At 36.1% G+C, this 25,876-nt stretch overlaps 1 protein-coding gene across 13 annotated transcripts in view; it reads left to right on the top strand.

Moving 5' to 3' along the window:
* The window catches only part of COL12A1 (collagen type XII alpha 1 chain), a 102,548-nt gene that overhangs the window by 51,442 nt on the left and 25,230 nt on the right, over positions 1 to 25,876 (top strand). For all 13 annotated transcript variants that reach the window (XM_065056323.1, XM_065056315.1, XM_065056325.1 and 10 more), the window contains 20 exons: positions 921 to 1,050; positions 1,921 to 2,060; positions 3,122 to 3,251; positions 3,953 to 4,095; positions 5,075 to 5,204; positions 6,154 to 6,296; positions 7,824 to 7,953; positions 8,113 to 8,232; positions 8,816 to 8,962; positions 9,771 to 9,887; positions 10,310 to 10,456; positions 10,920 to 10,994; positions 11,562 to 11,701; positions 13,792 to 13,915; positions 14,114 to 14,257; positions 16,945 to 17,109; positions 17,979 to 18,017; positions 18,108 to 18,246; positions 20,405 to 20,547; positions 20,906 to 21,015. In XM_065056323.1, the coding sequence (XP_064912395.1) occupies positions 921 to 1,050; positions 1,921 to 2,060; positions 3,122 to 3,251; positions 3,953 to 4,095; positions 5,075 to 5,204; positions 6,154 to 6,296; positions 7,824 to 7,953; positions 8,113 to 8,232; positions 8,816 to 8,962; positions 9,771 to 9,887; positions 10,310 to 10,456; positions 10,920 to 10,994; positions 11,562 to 11,701; positions 13,792 to 13,915; positions 14,114 to 14,257; positions 16,945 to 17,109; positions 17,979 to 18,017; positions 18,108 to 18,246; positions 20,405 to 20,547; positions 20,906 to 21,015 (2,556 nt within the window). The remainder of the gene's footprint in view (positions 1 to 920; positions 1,051 to 1,920; positions 2,061 to 3,121; positions 3,252 to 3,952; positions 4,096 to 5,074; positions 5,205 to 6,153; positions 6,297 to 7,823; positions 7,954 to 8,112; positions 8,233 to 8,815; positions 8,963 to 9,770; positions 9,888 to 10,309; positions 10,457 to 10,919; positions 10,995 to 11,561; positions 11,702 to 13,791; positions 13,916 to 14,113; positions 14,258 to 16,944; positions 17,110 to 17,978; positions 18,018 to 18,107; positions 18,247 to 20,404; positions 20,548 to 20,905; positions 21,016 to 25,876) is intronic.

Below are 25,876 nucleotides of genomic sequence, written 5' to 3'. Positions count from 1 at the left end.
ACGATGGGATGCTAAAAGCAGTTTTTTCTTTGAACCGAACTTTGTATGCTTGAGCACAAATAAAATGTATCCTTGTAAATTAAAATAATCTACTTCTATGAAATGTGAAGATGTTTAAATGCTTGCTCATTATCAGTTCTTCATCACCAGAAGCTTTTAAGTGTTATGACAAACGTATTTGCTGAATAGGCTTTGAAAATGTGCAGATGGTCTTAAAAGTACAAAGAATGCTCTTGAATAAGTGTAATTTCACACAATTAAAACCCCGAAAGCTCATGACTGAAGAATCTAAGTATCATTCTCAGTGCACTGTAAATCTTTTACTTGGTGGAGATTATGATTGAAGGAGTATATGTAAAAGAAAAATTGAAATGAAAGATGCATAATAATTTTAGACTCTTAACAAAGATGTTTTAGAAGCTGAAGTATCATTTTGTAAAATATTTGAAATTATGGAGAGACAATGTTGATATTCTATCAAATGTACATTAGAGATCTACAGAGTGTTATAATTTATTCCATGCCTGGATTGTACCTGAGAGTAGAGCCTAAAGAAACCAATCTGAAATCTGTCAAACTGAATAAAAGGCTGTCTTTGATTTCAACATGATACAGTCAGAGGCAACACTGTGCTGGCACAAAACTGGCAGTTGATATATAATTGTGGTTATATGCAAGTCTGGAGGTCTTAAAGAATACTGGCTTTGTGTCACTGGACTCTGTCTAAACTTGCTAAGATGAATTTGTACTAAATATTACTGTTGTTCAATGTCTACTGTCAGTGCCAATCACAAGAGCATTGCAGCATATATCATGGCGTTTTCTGCTCTGCATCAAATGCTTACATTCTTCACTGTGATAGTAAGAATAAAAGGGGCAGCATAAAAGTGATTTTGATATTTTCCTTTTATTTATTGCAGACTATGGTTGGAGGGCGGCAGAACAGTGTGGTAATACAGAAGCTGCAGCCCGACACACCATATGCTATTACTGTGTCATCAATGTACGCAGATGGTGAAGGGGGACGAATGACAGGACGAGGCAGAACCAGTAAGTAACTTCTTGAGATATTCTTACTAGATGGGAAACAGCATTGATACATTGCTTGTCAAATTAGCTGAGAAAAAATTATTGTGGTGAAATTAATCCCATCAATATTTGTCCATTGATGGGTTTCAAATATCTGAAGTAAGAAGGCCTGTCAGTCTACTGGCTGCAGAGAAACCCTGGACCACTACCATAGACTGGATGCCCAGCTTTTAGAGGTTGAGAGAGACCTTGGTGCTACCATGGAACTTCTCCCTCATTTTAATCTGTTTAATTGCCCTGTGTCACAATTTAGCAAACACCTTCAAGCATCTGAAGGCATGTGGCTCTCATATGTGTGCTATTAAGTGTAAGTTTACTAGTTTCCTGTCAGCACCTTCAGTTCAGAGACTGACCTTTACAATGTGCGCTTTGAGACTGTACCGTTTTATGATGATGGCATTATTTTGATCCTGCTATAGAAAGCATTGATTTGTTATCAGAGGCACTTCAGGCATAAAAAACAATTAACTATTTTAAAACAATTAATTATATAACTATAAATGTAGTGAAAAATAATTAGTCTACTTTTGAGTCTGCAGTGAAAAGTCAGACATAGCAATGTGTTTGGTGAGGAATGAAGAAGAAAATCCTAATTAACTCATTGTCTAATTCTAAAATACTGTCCAGAAATAAATTTTTCTTACTATGTTTAGCATTCCTTATGCTATTAGATGAGGCTAATGTGTTCTCATTAATTAAGAGAAATAACATTTAACATGAAAAACCTGTTGTTTTTTAAATTTCCTAATGATACATTACATAGGCATGATCTGACAGCACAGGTGAGAGAATGTGGTTCCACATTTCTGATAGCTCATTGATCTGTTTCAGAGCCTCTCACTACTGTGAAGAACTTGCTAGTTTATGACCCAACCACCAGTACTCTGAACGTTCGATGGGATCATGCAGAAGGAAATCCTCGTCAGTATAAAGTGTTTTATGGACCTACAGCTGGAGGTGCAGAGGAAATGGTAAATAATTCATGTGTATCTCACTGTCCCAGATAAACTGTGGCTCATGGTGGTAGTGAGAGAAATGTTGCTGAGTGAAGTGGGTCTTGTTTGCCTATGCACTGGCTTTTTCTCTGTTCATAGTTCTCCTGGAGAAAATACAGAGCACCTTCATGGAAGTCAGTTACTCCCATAGGTATTAGAGATGTTAGATTTTATATAGTAAACCTTCAGGGATTCGTTCTTAGCACAGGGACTTAACAGCACACACAATTTTTTGTTTGTTTATTCGTAGGCAAGTGAATGCAAATGTAAAACTGACTTCAGGGTGTACAAAAGGCTATTAGGTCAGCAGACCTCATTTCAGTCCATTTTTATTGCTAAGAAGTCATGTGGCTGTAGGCAGTCAGCAGGATGATATTAGTGAAGACAGAAAAATCCATACAGGTCTCTTATTCTAATCTCCTAAAATTACTAAATTTTTAAAGAGCAAACCCTTGTTGCAGATTGGGAAAATATTCTTTCCAATTTGTGTTACTTTTTCCACATCTGTGCAATCTGTGCCCGTGAAATGAAGTGTACTTGAATTGCCACTCTTTCAATAGCATCTAGAGAGATACTGATGATAAATATTCTTAAATTCTGTGGAGTTTTACTAAATAAAGTGAGTTGCTCATTATGTATTTCCATTAGCATGTTGTAGTGTTATTTATTTATTTATTTATTAAATTAAAATAGTGACCTTTTAATGCCTGTGAGCTGCTAAACAGTAGCTATTAAAGAGATCACTGCAGATTAGTATAACAAATTCTGGAGCCAAAAGTGAAGAAAACTTTGGGGATTACATAGGAGAGCATAGGATTTAATAACCATTTTTGTTAAGCCCAAGACAGAATCTTCTTAAAAGGCAATTCCAGAATATACCATGCACCCTGTTACTTCAGGCTTCATCTTTTGTAAAGATTTTATCACATCCAGTCTAGAAATTAGATGCAGCAGAGGAGTAAGAGAGATACAAAAAGCTTGAAATTTTACATATTTATGTAAATGTCATGCCTCTACCTTTCTTTTTAAATTTGTAGACCACAGTACCAGGAAACACAAACTATGTCATCCTGAGGACTCTTGAACCCAACACACCTTACACTGTAACTGTGGTTCCAGTTTTCCCAGAGGGGGATGGTGGACGTACCTCTGACACTGGAAGAACTTGTAAGTAAAATAGTCCTTTTCAAGAAAATGTTAGGATATTTTTGTGTGAGTGACTCAGATCATTAGAAATTGATTTTACATCAAAAGTAGAAATTTATTTTCCCCAAAGCATAAGTGTAAGAAAATCTGTTTACCTGGTTGCTTATGGCTGCAGCTCTGTAACTTATTCTGTTTTCTTTGCTTATTCAAGTGGAGACTTTCAGTCCACATATCTCAAGTAAGCTCAGCTCTTATGTTGTGCAGCCCACTCACTGTTCGCTTCCACTCAATAGTAAAATTTTAATTGTAGTGCCAGTAGCAATACTGGTGAACAAATGGCAAACATTGGTGTTAATCCATGCTAATATTCTTACCATGTACTTAAAATTTTCCAGGGAGTTTGAGCTCCTAACATCAACATGACCTGCACTGTGTAGTTTGTGGCTATATTTCATACCTGTCCGATTAACCATATGGTGACAAAGTGTTGTGTACCTTCAATTTGCAGTATAAACAGATGTACTTTGCAGCGTGACAGAGATGTTCTCAAAGACTAATCACTGAGATTCTCAGATTTGTAGATTTTGTGGTAACAAAAGTGATGCATTTATCTTGGGCTGATGTGCTTTTCAGCTTCCTTTGAGCACTGTTGTAAATTCAAGTAGAACTGGAACTTACCTAAGCAACTTTGTAAAGCATAGTTTAATTTATCCTTGGTCTAGTGGAGAGAGGAACACCAAGAAACATTCAGGTTTACAATCCCACACCAAACAGCATGAATGTCCGATGGGAACCTGCTCCAGGTCCAGTACAGCAATATAGAATTAATTACGCTCCACTGTCTGGCCCAAGGCCGTCAGAATCTGTAAGTAATCTGTTTTTTATACTATTCTTTAAAAGTTTGTGGAGGATATTGCTTCCTTAATGCGTGTAGAACAATAATAATAAACTCAGACTAACTGTTTGCCCTCTACTGAAAACGTTGTGTCTATAGGAATTCAGTCCATTGTAAATGAATGTTTGATTTGGTGAAGTAAAAGAAATAAGACCCTTCCATTTAAAACTGAGGATTGAGTATCCTTTATCATACTGCAGGTAAAGATGAGGTAAAATCTATATATATAGAGAGAGAGATTTTTTTTTAAGAAGAGACAAGGGAACAACAGAGATTTATTACAAAATGCTTAATTATGAAACCAGATGCCAAGTTCATGTGATTTTACCACTAAACAATCTGTTTACCTCAAATTATTAGTGTTAAGTAGGTCTTGGTGAGCAGCAAAGTCTGGATATGGGTGAAAGTTTGTCTTCCAGATGTGAAGTGTTCTTGGATTTGTATAGAAATAGGTACAGTTTTAGGCCTAAGCCTTTGAATGGTCTCACACAAAATGTATACCTATATTGTACCCATACTGATGAATATATTTTTATGTACGGAAGTGAAAGAATTTGCATCTGTAAAGTGAAACTGCATATTATTTCACACATGAGTGGGAACCTGTCTATTAGTACCCATTAGAGTATGCCATTTATACATCGGTAAACCAGGATTTACTTTTTTTTTGGTTTCGGTTCCTGAATATTTCTTTTTTTTTTTTTTCCTCTGAACTATTTTCATGTAAAATGTAAAAAAATAACAATTCCATTTGCAGAACAAGAACTCCTTATGTATTTGTCATTATTTTACACCTGCTCTTGAATTTTTATTTTTAAACTTGTATTGTTTTTCTTTGAAAGTGTGCACCATGATTGTATTCCTGTATTTCATTCAAATTGTTCATTTGAACAAGATATGGTATAAACTGAAGCTTTTTAAATAAAGGTGCCTTTTGTTTCTGTTTTAGATTGTGGTACCAGGCAACACTCGTGATGTGATGCTGGAGCGTTTGGCTCCTGACACTCCTTACTCAATAAATGTTATAGCTCTGTATGCAGATGGAGAAGGAAATCCAAGCCAAGCACAAGGAAGAACATGTAAGAGGCGTTCAGTGTTTTCTTTGTGAATGATATGTTAAAATTGGTGTGTGAAGGGTTTATATGATTGATTGCAGCCTCAATTAATGTAAGCCATTCAGTGCAACTCTTACATCAATGCATCTGAATTATGGCTGAAGCAATTATAGGCTTCCATGGATGGGTGCTTTTGCTATGTTGCCTGGCAGCTGAGGTACATGCATAATCACTAATGTAATTTTCACTTGTGAAATAAGTCTAATTTGAATGTTGAAGAGTTTAAAACCTGTTCTTTAAAATGTGATTGCAGATAAATAACAATTTGTCCTTTGGAAAAAAATAGCACACTAAGATGGGTAGAATTTGCCATCAAGAGAAAAAAAATTGTGCTTCCTGTTGTGTGTCTTACATGATAACTGTCTATGCCAACCTTCCCAGATTTTTTTTTTTTTCCTGGAAATTCTTAAACACCAAAATGTCCTTGTTACAACCTAGTTTGTGGGATCTTGATTGGCTTAGGCTTGGCTTCTTTATTACTTTTTTACTTAATTTTAGAAGTAACATGTAAAGAAACTGTCTCTGACAGTAATAGTTCACCTTTCTTCTTCTGCTTCTATACTTCCTCTGTTAAACTCCCATATTCATCTAAAACTTGCAGATGTGACAGGCTATAGTTATACTTGTCTGCAAAAGTCTGAGAAGCAGCATGTTTGTGGATACTCACTTTGCACATCCCTCTGATGTTCTCTCTCTTCCATACTGCTCCAGTTCATCCAGTTAAGGCCCTATTTCTATTTAAGGTCTTCAGGCACTGCTATATTATTCTTGACAAAATCTACCTGTATATGTTTATTCAGGGTTTCAGGGAGGGCCCTTAGCTTTGGCTTCAGTTTAGTGTTTGAATCAGGGAGAGTGACACTGAGCTGGAAGACTCATGCTACATACAACCTTCTGCATTTTCTCTCTTTAGTGCCACGCAGTGGTCCAAGGAATGTGAGAGTGTTCGATGAGACCACAAACAGCCTTTCTGTACAATGGGACCATGCTGATGGGCCAGTCCAGCAATACAGAATAATTTATTCACCCACTGTGGGAGACCCTATCGATGAATATGTAAGTTCTGTAATTCCTTAGTATGGATTGCGACATTCTCAGTTGATTCTTTTGGGTACGGAAAAACAGATACCTGCTCTATAAGTAGTATGCTCTGCATACCCTGTGGTCCTTTAGTCATTGTTGTCAATGCTGAGAAGACATAGCTTGTATGAAACATTTTTTTTCCACAAAGTTGCAGAACATGTATGGTTTAATGAACCATCTTGTATGTAAAATAATGTTAAATATGTGAGTCACACATTAATCAGAAGATTCTGAGCAGAACTTGCTTTCTGACATTTAGTTCAAACATTGTGCTACAGTGAATAGCCATCTGTTGCTTCATACTCTATTCATTATGAAGTCAGTGTGCTAAGATACAGAATAAACTCCATTTTATAAATGGAAAAGGGTTGCCAGAGTTTAATAATAAAGCAGTGGTAACTTTGATTCAGCATCTCACTTGCTTTTGTAAGATTCACTATGAATTGTGTTTGTGTTTAATTTCCTGCAGCTTAATGACAGCACAAGTTAATCTGAAGTTTATAAAATTCTGAGTGTTTATAGCAAAACCAAAATCAGACCTTCTAGAGGTCAATGACAGAATTCCTGCTGACTGTCACCAGCCAAAATATAACATGTACAGAGCGTCATTCAAATGCTATTCCTGCTTTTATGTTATTGTACAGGACAGGCTGAAAATTCAGTGTTTGAAAATTCCCTACTGGACCTGTTAATCAGGACACACATATTTTTCAACACACATATCTTCTTTGTAGAAAATATTTGACATGTCATAAAAGCAGCAAGACTCAAACAACTGAAAATTTTTGTCAAGTAATAATGGAAAATGTTGACTGGGATATGCTTTTGAGATAGATATCTCAAGTTACTTTCTGTAGTTTCAGCGCTTTATTGTCATTTTATGGAGCAGTGTCCCTTTTTGGATTACACCTATCTTCTCATTAGAAGAGGACAATACCTCATGGCTGCACCCAGAAGTTGAGAGGTTGAGAGATCCATAAACAGACACATTTTTACATATTAAAATATTTAGATCTTCCTTTTCAGACTTAACTGTTGTTTCTGCCAAGAAAATGATATCCTAAGATGAGGATAATGAAAAAGTAGAAATGAAACTGATGAGTAGCGTGAATCACTTTGACTTCTATCCTCATTTTAGGAGCTTTTCCCTCTCTTTTTCTGTCTTGAAATACATCTTCATTACTTTTTCCTTTCTATGAGGGAACAGTAGGGAATTCTTAGTGAAGAACTAGCAGCATCTCAGTCTGATGTAAAGGTAGGGACTGAAGAGTCAATTTGTTTTATCTTTTTGCACTGATCACAGCATTTTATAATTTAAAATAACAAATACTGATAATTGTTTATAGGCTATAACCCTTATGATATCCCAAATGACTTTATCTACAGTGGCACAAAAAAAGTGTGCCAAGTGTCAAAACAAATTTTTACTCCTAGTTACTCTTATTATTGATCAGATACAGGACTGTGAGCTTGTTTAGTTCTGTTTCTTTTGTATTATAGACAACAGTTCCTGGGATAAGAAATAATGTGATACTACAACCACTGCAATCAGATACGCCATATAAAATTACTGTTGTGGCTGTGTATGAAGATGGAGATGGTGGACAACTGACTGGAAATGGCAGAACTGGTAATTAATTTTAATATTATATATCACTTTTTGAATGTATGACACATATTCCTTGAGCACTACATTATTGTGATTATTACCTATGAGAGCTAGAATGTAAGCTTCTAGAGGCTGAAAAACAGTCACTAGTCTAATTAGAGTGCTTTTCTTCCTTTTTAGTTGGACTACTTCCCCCTCAAAATATGTATATAACTGATGAATGGTATACACGATTCAGAGTTTCCTGGGATCCTTCCCCGTCCCCTGTTCTTGGCTATAAAATTGTATACAAACCTGTGGGTAAGAAAACCTCTTTGTTCTGAGTTCACTTTCAGATCACTGAATGGTTAATGGGAGATCAGAATAGGACTTTTGATGGAAGCTTTAGTCTTGTTATCAGTATTTTAGAAGAAGCACAAACTATCAAATACAATGTTTCATACATTCAATTACAGAGATTGATTGAATTGTAGAGTTAAAATTTAATACAGTGAGTGGATCAAGTCCTGGGCCACGCTTGTTATTTTCTGTAATGCCTCTTGTCCTTCTGGGGATATGAACTGGTGTATATGAAATGAGTATTGGATGTTTATTAAGGTACTAATGTCCTTCAGAACCTTAATTTTCTGTGGCAGTGAAACGATGTAAATACCTTCCTATAAGTTAAATTAACCACTAACATTGCACAATAGTTTGTAAAGTTGTGTGTACATTCTGTTTGCAACAGTCTAACATACTAAAATTCAATAAATTAGTATGTTTTGTTTTCAAAAAACTCAGATTTGCAATAATGAGATGTAAAAGATGGTGGATGGGTTTGTAGCTCACCTAATCACGAGCCTTTCCCTCTCTTTACTTACTTAATGCTTCCTTTCAACTCAAGGTTCGAATGAGCCCATGGAGGTTTTTGTGGGAGAAGTGACTTCCTACACCTTGCATAATCTGTCTCCTAGTACTACTTACGATGTGAATGTTTATGCCCAGTATGATTCTGGAATGAGCATACCCTTGACAGATCAAGGCACTACATGTGAGTCAAAATGACTTCTTTTGGTAATCATGTTAGATACATATGCTGATCTGAAATAACTTTGATTAAGAAAGGATTTTTAAGTCTGGTTGTTAGAAAGTCTGAATATCCTCTCATGGAGAATGCTTATCATCTGTCCATGGTGTAGATCGTAAAGACACTAAGTTTGGGAAGAGTAATGGAAATACAGTTTTAAATTACAATTTGGTGACAAAAAATTTTCTAGTCTGCCTCCTAAAATTTTTTTCAGCTATAGTTGGAATCAATCTTTGACTGTCTATGGGGTACTACAGAATCTAATCACACTAAGCAGGTCTTGGCTTTTTGCTACTCTGCTTTTATCTCAAGGGAATATCCAGTGATTGAAACTTCAGTTTTTTGGAAGGAGATGATTTTATTGATGGCCTTAGTTAAGAAATTTCTAAAAATTTATTTGGTTGAGATGAATCAAGAATCCTGAGTTTTGTTGACTCAGTACATTGTTTTCATACTGCCATATATAGGTCAGATTCTGATTTTTGGAAGTTTCTTATTTTATCAAGAACTCAACTTACTTTATGTGAAATCTCATAAAAATGGACTGTTACCTAAAACAGGAAGGGTATCAGACTTTGAGCCTTTGTAAATAGCTAGGCTGGATTCTCTAAAGCATAACAGAAAATGAAGAGATTTCACTATAACTGCTCTTTCCTTCTGTGAGTACTTTAAAAATCAAGTTCTGGACCAGCACTGCTACTATAGTTTTGATGTGCTTCATCCATTACATACTGTTTTCCAGAGAACAATTTCTCTCTTTCTCTGTTCATAGTATATTTGAATGTCACTGATGTAACAAGTTACAATGTGGGTTGGAATACATTCTGTATTCGATGGTCACCTCATCGGTCAGCAACTTCGTACAGACTGAAGCTAAACCCAACTGATGGCAAGTGAATTTTATTTTTTGCATTTTCTGGAAACATAATTACCTTATTTCAGTGACAGCAATGTTTATTTGGGATGGCAGCAAGCACCCACCAGAAGCTATGATGCATCATGACCTGTTTTTATAGAGTGGTGAAAAAGGTGCAAAGAGGGAGTGCTGTTCATTGTCTAGTTAATATTCATTAGTGAGAATCTGTTAGTTACCTGGGTTTCATATATACACTGCAGTGTGACTCTCCAGTATGCTCCAGGGTGCATAGTCACCACATAATCTTGGTCTAGAAAGACTTCTATGGGACAAGACTGCTGTCCCATCTGCTCCAACCTCCCCTCAAGAAGTGTCTAATCTCTACAGTTATTTGTACAAATATTAAAAAGGGAATACTGGGGTTTAAATTTGTTTCCATTGGGCTTTTTTGACAGGTTCCAGGGGACAGGAAATCACTGTCCGTGGATCAGAAACAAGCCATTGTTTTACTGGCCTCTCACCAGACACAGAATACAATGCTACTGTCTTTGTACAGACCCCTAACCTCGAAGGACCTCCAGTCTCTATGAGGGAGCGTACAGGTAGGTAATAGATACTGTGAAGCTTAAGTTTTGGTTCTAGAATTTGTCTTGTTTCAACTCTAGAACTTGTCTTGCTCCTAAGTGCCTTTCAATACCTCTTTTTAAGTGCAATTCAACTCAACTCAGTGCAATTTCAACTACAGCTGATGAGGGAAAGAGAAATGCCTATGCTCTTCTTCAAACCAAATATTTCCTAGCACTTGGATGAAAAACAGATGCATTATCAAAGTACAGTGTTACTCAGCTCATGTAAAAATGTTCCTGTTATAATGAAACCATGTACCTTTTTAAACAATAATTATAATATTTTTATTGTTGTAACACAATGAATGTTTCCTTGTCAATTGTGTATTGTTTAGGTTAGTGAGAAAAGATTAGAAACTTTCTGTGTGGCAATATAATACATAGAGTTTTTCCTTGAATGAAATGATTTACATGGAGTAAAAAAATTATTTCATTTCAGTGCTCAAACCTACAGAGGCACCAACTCCACCACCTACCCCTCCTCCACCTCCCACAATTCCTCCAGCTCGAGATGGTATGTTTATTTGTAGAATTATTCATTATTTTTCTGTAGATGCTGCACTGCTTCAGAGTTTAACGCTGTTTTTCATAAATTTAAATATGTTTAAAACTAGTACAGCACTTTAGGGAAGTTTGAGACCAGTTTTCTGATGCCATCCATTTGCTCTCGAGCTTTACGAGACTTCAGCATTTCCTGGTTTAGAACAGAAAGGTGCATAAATTGGGCAAAAAAAATAAGGATGTTCTATAGCCCTGCAGCAAGTCTGCGAGTCTGTCTGCCCTGAGCAGACAATCTATGTTTTATGGTAGATACTCAGAAAAAAAAAAAAAAAAGTAATTTAAGTAATTTAAAACATTTACATTTGATATTTGAGCTCTTCTTTATTTCTTGAACTTTCATTTGAAATTTTTTATTAAATGTTTTTGTGTTGAACATTAGCCATCTGCCAGGTTGACTGTGTGGGAGTAGAAGCTTGCTGAATATTTGTCATTCTTGAATTTTAAAATTTTGGAGCAATGCACTTTATTTCATAGTTATATGATTGATGTGTTTTAAGTTTTCCTTTTCTTGGTCTTTCAGTATGCAGGGGTGCCAAAGCAGACATAGTATTTTTGACTGATGCTTCCTGGAGTATTGGTGATGATAACTTCAACAAAGTAGTGAAATTTGTTTTTAATACAGTAGGAGCCTTTGACTTGATTAATCCTGCTGGAATCCAGGTAGGTTTTTAAATTTCCATTTGGTATATTTTGGAGGGAAGCTAAAGACGAAACCGAATTAATGAAGTTACATCTGTTTTTTACTTCCTTTCAGAATGCTGTCTTTTTTTTTTTTTTTTTTTTTTTTTAATTAGATTGTCGTACAATGCATGTGTACAAGTGTGCATGTGTAACTATTTATGAAATATATTGGTCATTTTGTAAATACAAAGGGAATTTAGTCTATCATGAGAGGTTACTACTCCACAAGATAAAAGTTGTAGTGTGTGTGAATCCTCCAGACAGAGAAACTGGAGTCATGTATGGTCAACGTATGATTAATTTTATATTTTTATTTCTTTGTATAGGGCATCAACAATCGGCACACTGCTTAGTTGTTAAATGCTAGGTTTTGTCTGTGTCATATCATCTGTTTTGGGGGCAGCCTGCCTGTTGAGTTAGGGTTATGTTTTAATTTCTCAGTGCAAGAAAGGAGTCGTGTAGGTGTAGAGACCAGCTGGCTGGCCATTAGCGCCTTGTCTTGTTGAGCTGCCTGGAATCCCAGTGCAGTAAGTAGACAGAATCCCCTTGAGAAACACTCTTCCAGAGATCTCTTCATCCCATCCTAAAGACAGATAACATGGGTCCACTCCACAGTGGGCATAGTAAAAGTGTGAAAAGGTGAAAAGTTAGTCCTCTTAATGAATTAATGCATCTTGAAAGACTGAACAGTAATAGCCATTGAGGACTTTCCGCATTTCTGGGCTGGTCATAGTCATGTCAAAGACATTTCCTGCCAGGCTTCTTACTGTGAGCCTTGCACCAGTACTGGTTTTCTTCCGCTTATGGGAAGACGGATGAGATCACTGCTTAGGTTCCCATGGCCATTTCTGTTTCACAAGATAAAGTGAATGATATGAGATGCGAGCGCGCTTCTCAAGAGGTATTTCTGGAGCACTGCAATGACTTACAGGTGCAGTGCACCTTCCTTAGTTAAAAGGCTGAACTGAAGGTGTGGGGTTTTTTTTGTGTGTTGTTGTTTGTTTCTTTTCGTTTGCTTGTTTTGGTTTTGTTTTTGTTTTTTTTTTGTGGGAAATTGTGGGAGAGATTTTGTCCAGTAACTATAAAAACTACTTACACTGCTCATGAACTGCCTTTCATCTTCTAAGAATGTTTTTAGATCTTTGATTCTCTATCTTCAACTCTCCAGACATTTAAAGGAAAAGATACCCCTCACACTTGGCTTTGTCTCAGACATTCTTTATCCTTCTTAGCTCTAATCTATACCGGTAGTTTTCCTTTCCATTTGTTTGTTTGTTTTATAATATTTTTTTTTCCCATGAATATGTATGGGTCCCCAGCCTAGAGATAGAGAAGCGTAATAGAGGTGACAGAGACATGTGACAGAGATATGTGTATGCTAATGTTTAGTAAAATATTTAACTCACATACCTCTTGAAATAATTGCAACAATCTCAGGTTTTGAACTGGGTATTTATAATTTAAAAAGCGGAATTTGCTTCGATAAATACATGTGAATATACACATATAGAGAGATGTCTATTCAGCATCAAATTAGTATAATATTGTAATTTTACAGAATATTAGAAGGAGTAAAATGAAATATATAAATATAATATTTAAAGATTATTTCAGAATACAGGTTCAGTGATTGTATTCTAGCGTTTAAGGCAAGATACTACACAATTTTGTATATATCCAATTTTGTTGACATATTATTGCCAAATAGACTTTGTATTTCCTAATTTAAAAAAAGGAAGAGTTTTTGTAAATACTGTACCTCTGCTCAGAAGCAGACAATAAACACTATATGTATATGCATCATAGTAATAGCAATATTTTAATCATGTGTATTTAAGGTCACATCATATTTCTTACAGAAAAGAGAAAGAAGGAAAAAAGTGTCATGTGCATATCTGTGATGATATTTGTGTTTGTAAATCTCTATGTGTGCGTATAATCATACAGATATGAAAAAGATTTTGCAATTATTTAATGCCTACTACTATACCACAATATGTATTTCAGTGGAGAGGGTTGGTCTGAATATGGAAGTATGAGACTGAACACTGTGGTATATTCCATTTCAGGTTTCATTTGTGCAGTACAGTGATGAGGCGAAATCTGAATTTAAACTGAATACATTTGATGACAAGGCCCAGGCCCTGGGAGCTCTTCAAAATATTCAGTACAGAGGAGGAAACACAAGGACAGGTAATTCTGAGTGGTAATTATATTTCTTTAAGATAAAATGATTTCAGAAACTGCCTCATTATCGTAATATTACGTGGCTGAAGAGTTAGGTTTTTATGTTCTTTTGTTTTAGATTTGTGGCTGTTGCCCTTTCAAAGTAAGGGATTTCTTCTCTTGTAGATAATATGGCTGACACCTTGTTCATTGTGCACTTTGCAGGCAAAGCCTTAACATTTATCAAAGAAAAGGTTTTGACTTGGGAGAGTGGCATGAGGCGAGGTGTTCCCAAGGTACTTGTTGTTGTCACAGATGGTCGGTCTCAGGATGAGGTGAGGAAAGCAGCAACAGTCATACAGCACTCTGGTAAGCAATTCACAGTACCTGGCTGTTTCATTCCCTTATGTGTTAAGCAATGCAATTATAAGTGGTGCATCAGTTATCTGGGAAAACTTTACTCATCATTTATGGACTCAGAAGGGTATTCTGAGTACTTGGGGAAAACTCAAAACTATTTAAAGAATTTAGACCCTGGGCCAGACGTCACTTTTTCTTCCTCTGCTTTCTTTCTGGGGAAGGATGTGGCTTCCCAAGGCTTTCAAGTAACTCTCATGCATATCATTTCACAGATGTGACTTTCGGTTACTTCTTTCTCTCCTTGCTGTGTGGACGCCAGGGATCATTGTGAAATATACAGCACAGCATTCTAGTGCTTTTGGTGCAATGGGCCTGGCTTTTTGAGCTTTATGTTTTACCTGGTATAAACCAGTGGATCTCCAGTTAAAGTAACTGCTTTTGGTGGAGCTGGATCTGAATTGACCCCTTCGTTATCTTTTGAGCTGAGAAGCATTGCGCTTCCTCTTCAGATTTACTGAATGTGGCTTATATGAGTCTATTCCTGTCCCTGCACCCAGCAGTTTTGCATTTCAGTGCATGATGTACCTGGAGTTCTTTTCCCTGGGTAAGCAGATTATGTACTTCCTTATGGGAATCACTGGCATGTAAAACACAAGTGGTGGTCTTCTCTGCCTCTGTGATCTGAAGGAATCAGCTCTGTCTAGATGACTTATAAAGATGTTTGGCTAATGTATTCATAAGTCTCTACAGTCTCCCTGGATAATCTGCTTCAGTACTTAACTGCCATAATAGTTGGAAAGCTTTGCCTCAAAATTTGCCTTTATGTTATTGATGCTAATGATTTTATGGTCTTATTTTCATTTACCTAGTTAACTAGCAAAACAATTGATCACTGTTCACTACAGTGGGCCTTCATGCTTGAAGTCTGTTGTCATTTCCACTTCATCTTCTCCTTTCTAGGCTAAACAAACTCATATCCTTCAACCTCCTCTTGACCATGTTTTCTAAACCTCTTATCATTTTTCCTGTCCTCTCTACTTACTTTGGTTTCTTTGAGTCTTAAACGTTGTGCTAAAAGCTGGACAGAGTATTTCAGCCAAAGCTTCACCAGAATTGGCTACAGAGGAATAATTACCCCCCATTTCTTTTTGAAAAATTAAAAATATAGACAAAGATAGCTTTGTCATTTGCACATTTGCAATAAGTGAGAATTCTCCTTTTAGCCTCCAACCAGATTTTCCAGTGTCTGTGCACTTGCTTGTTGATGAAATTTTGTGTGGGATTTTTTTTTTTCTATATAGTGCTGAATTGTGTAGTGATTTTTTTTTTTTTTTTTTTTTCCCTCCCCTCCCCTTGTTCTCTGTTATGGCAAAGAGAGGCTTAGGTAGGAGAAGGGAAATGAAGAAATGAGTCATAGACAGAATTCTGTAAATGCTAGAAGACAGCAGCAAACAAAAACTTGACACAGAAAGCAAGGAAACACTAATTTAAGGATTTAGAAAAGGAAAACCACCCTGACAAAGAATCACAGAATCAAAGAATACCAGCTTGTAAGGGACCACAAAGATCATCTGGTCCAACTTTTCTTGGCAAAAGCAAGGAGATTATGATTTCACACCTAGTGAGATGAATTGCATTCTGAATCTGCCCATGTCTCCCTGCTGATTGTAGAAGAGTAGATAACTAGGTTAAACTTATTGTTAACTTGGAAAGTAAAAACTGGTGAGATGACTAGCACCCTAAGAAAGTGAAAGGGAAACTGAGAAGCATGAAATGCAGGAGATGACAACAGTTAGAGAACTGGTTAACTAATGGTGTGCACAGAGATTTGGACACAGAACAAATTTAAGACATTGTAGAGTTGAAAGAATTGTACATTTTGTATGGAAGAGTGAGGGGACTATGTAGCCAAGTCTGTGTGAGCTTGCATAATGCCCAACAAAAACCATTACCTAACATTGCCAAGTCCACCACTAGACCATGTCCCTAAGTGCCACATCTACATGTGTTTTAAACACCTCCAGGGATGGTGACTCAACCACTTCCCTGGGCAGCCTGTTCCAATGCCTGACAACCCTTTCCGTGAAGAAGTTTTTACTAATATCCAATCTAAACCACCCTGGTGCAACTTGGGGCCTTTTCCTTTTGTTCTATTGCTTGTTACTTGGGAGAACAAACTGACACCCACCTCACTACAACCTCCTTTCAGAGAGCGATAAGGTCTCCCCTCAGTCTCTTTTTCTCCAGACTAAACAATCCCAGATCCCTCAGCTACTTCTTGTAAGACTTGCTCTCCAGACACTTCACGATCTTCGTTGCCCTTCTCTGAACCCTCTCCAGCACCTCCATGTCTTTCTTGTTGTGAGGACCACAAGACTGAAAAAATATTGAAGGTTTGGGTTCACTAGTGCCAGTACAGGGGGATGATTACTTCCCTAGTCCTACTGGCCACACTATTTCTGATTCAATGAAGGAAGGAGGAGAAAGTTTTAAAAGAAAGATCCAAAACTGAGTTTAACCCCTCCTGACCTTTGATAAGGTGAAAGAATCTCCAGATTGCATGCTTATGCTGAAGGCCAGGTAAAAGATTTGGTAGAGCCTGGGAAATCAATGATAGAGATGGCTTGTAAAATATTGACCTGAAAAATGGTAACACATATTTACTACATTTCAAGTAACAAGTGTTATTTTTACAGGCTTCAGTGTCTTTGTGGTTGGCGTGGCTGATGTAGATTACAACGAACTGGCTAAGATTGCCAGCAAGCCCAGTGAGCGTCATGTATTTATTGTTGATGACTTTGATGCCTTTGAAAAGATTCAAGATAACCTCGTCACCTTTGTGTGTGAGACAGCTACCTCAAGTAAGTAGAAGACATAAATTTCCCTTTTCCCAAATTAACTTATTTATTTACATACTGCTACAGTTGCCATGCCATTTAAGGTACATCAAAAGAAATGTTTATGTATAAAAGTTAGGTTTTGCAATAACTGGACAGAGTTTAAGTGAGCAAGTTACTTTTTAAAAATGTTGAAGTAGGTATTGCATTTTATGTAAACTTGTCTCACATTTTAAAAGTACTAATATAACAAAAGGAATATAACAGTGAGTGAGACCTATTGCTTTTTAAAAGAAAGTAGAATTTTGCCTAATGTGAACTCAGGGGCACAATAGGTCTCTTATTTATCACTGGTCTAGGCCTGCTAAAGAGGTTCAGCTATAGTGTGTGATGTTGGTTTAAAATTCTCTCAAATCAGATGTTTACTCAAGTGAAATCCTTCTATGGCAAAAATGAGAAATTCTCAGGCCTGTCACGTGCAACTGTGTACTCCCCAACTGCCTCATCTGCTGGCTCCCGAGGAGACGTATAAATCTGCAGTTTTTCCTTGTGAATCTGATAGCTATTATACAGCCTGACTCATGCCTTAAATATTCATGGAAAGACTGTGTAATTGTTCTCCTTTCTTATTATGAATCAGACTCTTAAAATATTTGGGGGGTTCATTTGTTATTGCATACTATTTGTCATTGCAGAAATATCCTACTAACAGTAATGAGTAAAAATTCTGTAATTCTGCCACAAAACAGAACACAGCATGACAAGTATAAAAATGTTAGCTGATAATTAATAATAGTACAGACTTTTTGGTAATAAAACTTTATGAAGTATATATGTGTTAATATCCTGTTAGGTTTCATAGTTTTGAATTATATGTTTTTCATGTCTTTTAGCTTGCCCTCTTATTTACTTGGATGGATACACTTCACCTGGTAAGAAACTGTCTAACATTTTGGCATAGGTTCATGCCTTTTACAGCTCTACAGTGTTTTTATTTTTCTGTTTTCTCTCTGTCTTTAAAGGTTTCAAGATGTTGGAATCATATAATCTAACAGAGAAGCATTTTGCTTCTGTACAAGGCGTATCACTGGAATCAGGCTCTTTCCCAAGCTACGTAGCATATAGACTCCACAAAAATGCCTTTGTCAGTCAGCCAATACGGTAAGTAAACCTGAAAGGTTTATATTTATGGAAAGAAGGTGAGGAAGGATTAATAGAGTTTAGAGATGATAGAATTAGAATCTTATGGAAGATGCATTGATTTAGCATTCTTTTTACTGAATTCCAAGAAATGTATTCTAAAGAACATCTATCATTGTTCTCATTAAATGCTAATCTATTTCTTCTGTTGCAATTTGTTCACTATTAATCCAGTTGATTATTTTCTTTTCTTTGAGATTGTGCATTTTAACCATTCAAGTTACATAAAATGCACAGTTTGTCCTTAGGCAGTTGTGCAACAGCGTCCTTAATAAACCAAGCTCCACATTGCCAGAGGCAAATGGCTTCAATATGGAGGTATGGGCACCACTTTTTGCAGGGACATTATTCATGCAGCCGTAGGCAGCACATTGACGCCATTGACTTAGGGTAGTTTCTCCTCTAATACAGTTGCTGTATTTGGCAAATGGAGTAGAGTTTTCATGGGCCTGTGGTCTTAGAGCTTGGTTATGGAGAAGTAAATATATGGTCATTCTTTCCAACATTTTTTCACACACACACACAGACTAAAGAAAAAATTAATTAGCAAGTTAGTTTTAGGAAGAGGAGAACAGTAAGAACAGTATCTCTCTCTCTTTTTTTTTTTTTTTTTTTTTACATTTGTTTCTGTGCCATCTATTTAAGTAAGTTTCAAAAAAGTCATTCTGAGTCAGAGGAGAAGCCTAAATATATCCATTGTTCCTATTAAATTTAAGGAAATTTAATCTTTTCACACAAACCCTTGAAATTTGCAATCTGCCAGATCAGGTAAAGATCAGATCACAGGCACAGGAGCTGAGGTGTATGAAGAAATTGTTTCTTTTTGGCAGCCTTCTGATCTCACAACTTTAAAAGTGGAGTACTTGAGGACTCTTTGAGTTCACTGACATGCCATTACAGTGATGGCAGTGATAGATCTCTGATAGCCTGGATTTTTACAATCTAAGGAAGTACAGATAATCCCAGTCACCAGGATCTTGTTTTGCACTGCTCTTCCATTAAGATTTAACCCGCATTTAGCAGGATAATATTATAAAAAGACCGACTTCCTATTTATTTCATTTTTTTGGAAGGTTGTGATACATAGTATGTAGTCTTCTCTAAGATGTGTAGTAGACTTTCCAGAGTATTCTGGGTGCTTATTTTTCATGAGAAACCAGAAAATAAAACTCACTGTAGACTGAGTTAGCAAAGTAATAAAAGCATTCTGATCCTGATGGCATAGTTGTTTCCATATCTGAAGTATAAATAACATTGCTATATTTACTTTAATATTTTATTTCTTGTAGTGTTTGGTGTCGTGTTGCTGACTTTGTGATGGTGCTTTTATTGCAGTGTTCATAATCATATAAGCTTTGCCCAGAATACAGAGCAGCTTCTTGCTTGATTTTGAGATTTCCGTGTTAAAGTTCATGAGGCCAAATGCTCTTCTCAGTTCTGTTATAATGATTAAGGAGAAGCAGAATCTACCTCCTTACAGATCCCTTCCTTCATTCTCTCCCTTCTCCATTAGAAAATGCTGGAGGCCATTTAATGCATGTTTTTATTTACTTTTGGCTTTCTGTTTTCCTGATGTCTAACAGTCTGAACATCACAAATATAAACCTCAGCCACTGATGAATGAGGTGGAGTCCAAATGCATCACCAGTTGCAGGCAATACATTAAATACATCCTTCATTCTATCTGTGCCTCAAGGGCAGCAATCGTTAAGCACTGTTTTCTGTTTCCTGTCTAAAACAGGCTGGATGAAAAGCTAATAGGGCTATGGTCCTATTTTCTGTATTTATCATCAAAGAATTTAAAATATGTGTAGTTTATGCAGAAACTTGCCACAGTAATACACCTTCTAGAGTTCTTGGTCATGTTCTGGCTTCCTCCATAACCATGGTGCCTGGGCCAATTGAAGACAGGCTGTAAGTTCATCTTAACAAATCACACAATGATTTTTATCACAAAGTTCTTTTCTGTTTGAGAGAGTAGTTTAAATGCTCAGTTCCATAAAACACTGTGGTTTCCCTGTTACTCTCATGCCCTTTCTTTGAAAAAGAGCAAATGATGATTATCTTATTTTCCTCATATGTTTCTATGTGAAAAAATGTCCTCATATTGTCTTAACAGGGAGATTCACCCAGAAGGATTGCCACAGTCGTACACTATCATCCTGTTATTCCGCCTTCTTCCTGAATCCCCCAATGAGCCTTTTGCAATTTGGCAGATTACAGACAGAGATTACAAACCACAAGTTGGAATTGTGCTTGATCGTAAGAATGATTTTGCTTATTGTGCATTTATAGATTACGTTACTATGCATACACTCTTCCCAAATATTTCCAAAACCAAAGCATTCTTACATGGTAAAAGGATTATATGTTTTTAGTTTTAAAATATATATATTTTACTTTGCACGTCAATTATTTTTTCAGCTAAGCTATTTTTCAACTTTGATATTATGTCTAAAACTATAAGAATATACATCTATGTACTTATGGGTCAGTAACATCACCTATAACTACGTTTACCCATTTGAGTGGTATCCTACATTTTATCCATAAGTGTATCTTAGGATGGTAGTTTCAGTAGTACGTATAAAATGAAATGTATTATATTCATTCATTGCAGCTGCCAGCAAAGTGCTTTCATTCTTTAACAAGGATACAAGGGGAGAGGTTCAAACTGTAACTTTCGATAATGATGAAGTAAAGAAAATCTTTTATGGAAGCTTCCACAAGGTAAAAAATTGAAATTATGAATGTTGCTTTCTGAAGTGCTGTTCTTTGAAACAAAAGATGAGCAAACAGAAGTCACTGTCAGTTTTATCCAGTCTTTGTATACTTCTGTAAGTTGACTAGATCTCTGAAATTATGGCTCTATTTTTTTTTTCTTCCTCTTTTTAATTGAGTTAAAGGCCTACTTTGAACAAGTGTAAGAGATTCATCAAGATTTCATCAAGAATTTGTCAAGATTGTGTAAGTGGAGGGATATATATGAAAAAGATATCATAGCGTGATTCCTGGCACATGAAAGAGCAAGAATAAAAGACAGACTGGAAAAGAAGAAAATGTCGTGATGACAAAAGATTGGGGGTGTGTGTAGTGATTTGGAATCATTCAGAGAAGAAGAGATAACCACAGGAAGCAAATAGCTATTGACTTAACATAAAAAGGCAGGGAACCAATTTTGGGAGGCGAATAGCATGTTGAATAAGATCCACAGGTTTAATGAACATAATACGTATATATGTATATATTTGGTATGTGTGCATGTATTGGTATATTTTTGACTTACATTCACTGGCCCTAAAATATTCCAAAGTACTCCAAAGTAATATTAACTGAGGAAGCAACAATAGCAACAGAGATCACATAAAAAAATCACATTATCTGTTTGCAATTTATAATGAAATTCATGTTCTTTGAGTTGTTAAAATGGCTAGCGAAATCCTTACATGTTACTGCATCTGCCTTCAGTTGTGGTAACTGTGTGCTCGCTTTTCTAATTTTATGAAATGATGAAAACTTGATCCTCCCAGGTTTCCTTGCCTCTAGTCATCGGGAGATGATTTGACTCGTGTTACATATATGTCTAAAACACAAGTTAAAAATTATTTTCCTGCTGTGTTAAGCGTATATGCTTAAAGCAAGAAAGTGAGTTGCAATTGCAACATTTTTAGCCAGCCGAAATGCACATTCTCATGTTTTCCTTTATCTCCCTTCTGTTTAGTTTAGTTTTCTTCTGATGACTAAATATGGCTGGAGTATACTATTTGTTTTCTTTATGATACCCTCTCCTGCATGACTAGTCACTACCAGCACTCCTCTGAGGATACAGATAAGAGGTTGCATCTGTCGACTTGCAGATACTGGAGGCCACGTTGTCAACCCAGCTCTGCTAGGCTGAAAGCAGAGAAAGCTGGCTGGTGCCAGCATTATGTTTTGTGACTTCCTTCTGTTTAAAACAGAGATGACTACAATAATCACACACTACTATCTCGTTTCCCCGAAATTAAGACAGGGTCTTATATTAATTTTTGCTCCAAAACTTATTGCTTTTTTATATGCACAGCTGCCTGTGCACTATTTAAATTGACATTTTAAATGAACTGTAACTAGGGCTTATTTTTGAAGTAGGGCTCATATTTCGAGCATCCTCAAAAATCCTGAAAAGTCATGCCAGGGCTTATTTTCAGGGTAGATCTTATTTTCAGGGAAACAGGGTATAAAAACTATTGGTTTCCTCAGAATTTGACAGAGGATAATTTCCCAAACTGCTTCGATATCATGTTCATTTATTCTCAGGTATATTATTTAATGGCTAATTATTTTTGCATATGCAAAGACATGTTTATGTCACTGGCTTTGTGACTGAAACTTGTAGGTAGGCTTTTCTCCTTGGCAAATGACTTTTTGCCTTTCTTCTTTTTTTTTTTTTTTTTTTTTTTTTTTTTGATAGCTTAGTAGGACAACAGAATTTTGAGGAAATGTCTTAATCTACTGGGATGAGAAATACTGTCAATAAAGGGTAGGATAGATATTGTTTTGGTGTAAAAGTTCAGTCATCTTATCACCAAGAACTACTGTTAAAACACAGAGCAGCATGTAGCATGTCACATTTTAGATATCAGTATGAGAGTTGAGACTTCCCTTCTCCAGATTGGTGGTGTGAAGCTTTCTACATGCTGTACTGCCAGCAGTCTGCTGCTAATTCAATTGAAACTTAGAGTCATGTTTTTCCTTGTAGTTCCTCTAAATGTAATAGAGCTGAGCAGAATTATCAGACAGCACTTAGAGTGAATCTCTGTTCATTTATCAGAGCAAATGGGGACCAACATTCAACTCCAGCAACACTAACAGTCATGTAGAACTGTTTGTTACACTTGCTGGTGAAAACCAGCTACAGGTGAAATAGAAATCAAGCATTTTCTATTATTTTAATAGTTAAGTACGCTCATACATATGAACAGAAATCAATCCTAAGATACCAAAGCATGTACAGGAGTAACAGCCATTTGCAAATTATCTCAAAGCTCTCAAACTATGAATTCTTGCTTGTGAGACTCTTTGTTAAGCAAAAATTAACAAAGCATCAGTTATTAAGTGCAGTTTGTAATTTTTTTTTTTCCCCAGAAAGGAAACAAAAGTTCAGATTTTGGTAGTATTTAAAGTAACTGGAGTAGCCTTCATTTAAAGAACTCTACTTGGGATCTTTCACCATGCAACTGAGTTGACTCTTCTGGATTGTCTCCAGGATGATTACTGATATTGCTATATGAGTCAGGTTGTTAATTATAGCACTGTGGGATTCTCCACCTCATGTGCTGGGAAAGCCCTATGTATCAGGCATGTTGATTACCTCCTAATAAAGGACAGCAGTAGTTTTAGCTGAATAAAGGAAGGAAAGTAAGTTTAACACATTTCAAAAGCTACTTCTGCATTTTCTCTTGCCATTCAGTTTCAAAAAAATGACAAATCTTTAGAATGCAAGAGAACGTTTTCCAAAATATCAACATTTTTGTGGCTTTCATTCGATGACTTACTGGCTCACTCAGCGAAGCACAGTTAACTACACCTAACTGTGCGGGGGAATTTGCTTTGGCATACTTGAACACTTTGCGTAGCATGGCTATGATGAAAGCTGTTGAATCTGGCAGGTCCCACAAGAAAAATCCTGACTGCCTGAGACAGTCCTTAAATTTATAACTGAATGTATTGGAGAGACAGATGACTTCTGCTTCCTTGTTCGTACCATGCTCGACTTCCTTTTAGGTTGCAGTTTTGCAGTAGTTAGCCACAGCAACTCATTATGAGTGTATGTCTTTCTGCTAATGTACTTACGGGATAATAGTTTTCTCAGCTTATTGATGTGGTTTGTTTAGCAGTAGATCAGAACAACATCAAACTTCTCTTAAAAGGCGTCCAGAGAGAAAGATTAAAGTGTGTTTTCTTTCTTAAAACCTGAGCTTTTTGGGACCGGAAACGATCCAAAGAGATGCTTTATGTTGGTGTGTTAGAAATTGAAGAGAATGTTTCTGTTAACATTTTGTTTTCAACAAAATATAGCAAGATTGAATGCAGAAATGTTTTATTTACTGTAAACACTAAATGCATATTTTTATTAGCTTTATGCTTGGGCCATGAGATTCAGGCTGAAATTCAGTTCCAGCATCAAATCAGCAGTGAGCCGAGTCAATAATTTGGGGGACCCCTGCTTATTTTTGACTGCTTTGGATAGATAGAATTAGTAAATTAGATCTGTGATGAGTTTAAACTGATACATTAGTTAACCTATAAAATTTATTCATATAATCAAATGACTGAGTATATGATGTATAAATGATAATGAATATAAAATTTTGGCTTGGTGCTTATTTTATTTTGTGGAAAGTTTGGTATTTAATACCAAAATATACTTTGGACACACTCACTTATCTTTCCACTGTTATTTTATTTGATTATTGAACAATGTTAGGAATGTTAATTACAAAATCCACTTGTGTATATAGCACAGAGAATTAAACTGTGATGCCAGCTGCATTTCAGATTACAAAAAAAAGAGAGCAGTTTCAAAAGTCTTAATTTCAATACATAAAGCATAAGCACATAGTGTTTAGAGTTTTAGATAAGCTATGCTGTCGCCTTCCAGACCACTCCACATGAGAAAATATTTAATATGGAAAAAAGAATTCCTAGGAGTTTGTTCAGGCAGTTGTTGACTCAGGACATTTAAGGGAATCTCTGTTTCAACTTTATGCCAATTTTTTTAAGCAGTCATCAAATAGCAATATGTTTCTGAAGGGTTATGTACTGTGATAATAGAAGCTTTAAAAAAGACACATACTTCAAGGATTCTTTACTGATGGTCTTACTGTGTTGATATTTTAGCAATTACTTAGATGTTAAAATGGTGTATATAAAATACATGCAGCATGTAAGGCATATAAAGCCACTGAAACCTTTCTGTTGTTTTGAGATATTCTTCCTTCAACTGCATATTAGATTTACTAATCAGACCCTTGTTGCTTTCTTGGAGACTCCTGAATGTCTTCTGTTTTCATAGATACATAGGAAATTAATTTTCTTAACATTCATCACATGTACTACAAATTTTTGGAATGGTAAATTATGCTTCAATTTTGTTCCTTCTGTCTAAGGTTTACTGGGTTTTACTCAAACACTTAATTATCTTCTCCTGGTAGATTTACTCTCCCTTTGTTAGTCATTCTTTTCTCCCTCCTAAGTTTCTCTTATTTCCAGTAATTAATCTCTTCCTCTTCTTCCGTGTTTCTCCTTACTTTGACATATGCTTTTGTAGCCAAATTTCTCTCATGGAAATTTCTGTCTTGCATCTTCCATTATTTTGCCTTTTTCTGGGCAGGCTTCTCTGCTCACTTCCTGTACCTCAATGCAACTAATGCCTCTGGTTGAGTCATCTGTGGAAACGGAACCCTGGATCTTTGGATCAGAAACAATCTACTCTCTGAAGTACACAGAGAGTCTATTAGCCAGTGGGCAGTCACAGACTCATAAACTTCTTGTGTGGTTCTAGCCATCAGAAGAGGACAAGAACAGCTTATATATACTTCCTCTCAAAAAA

This window comes from Columba livia, chromosome 3 (genome assembly GCF_036013475.1).
Source record: "Columba livia isolate bColLiv1 breed racing homer chromosome 3, bColLiv1.pat.W.v2, whole genome shotgun sequence".
In the NCBI taxonomy this organism is placed as follows: domain Eukaryota; kingdom Metazoa; phylum Chordata; class Aves; order Columbiformes; family Columbidae; genus Columba; species Columba livia.
Note: the sequence above shows the minus strand (reverse complement) of the source record. Positions and strands in the feature narration are given on the sequence as shown.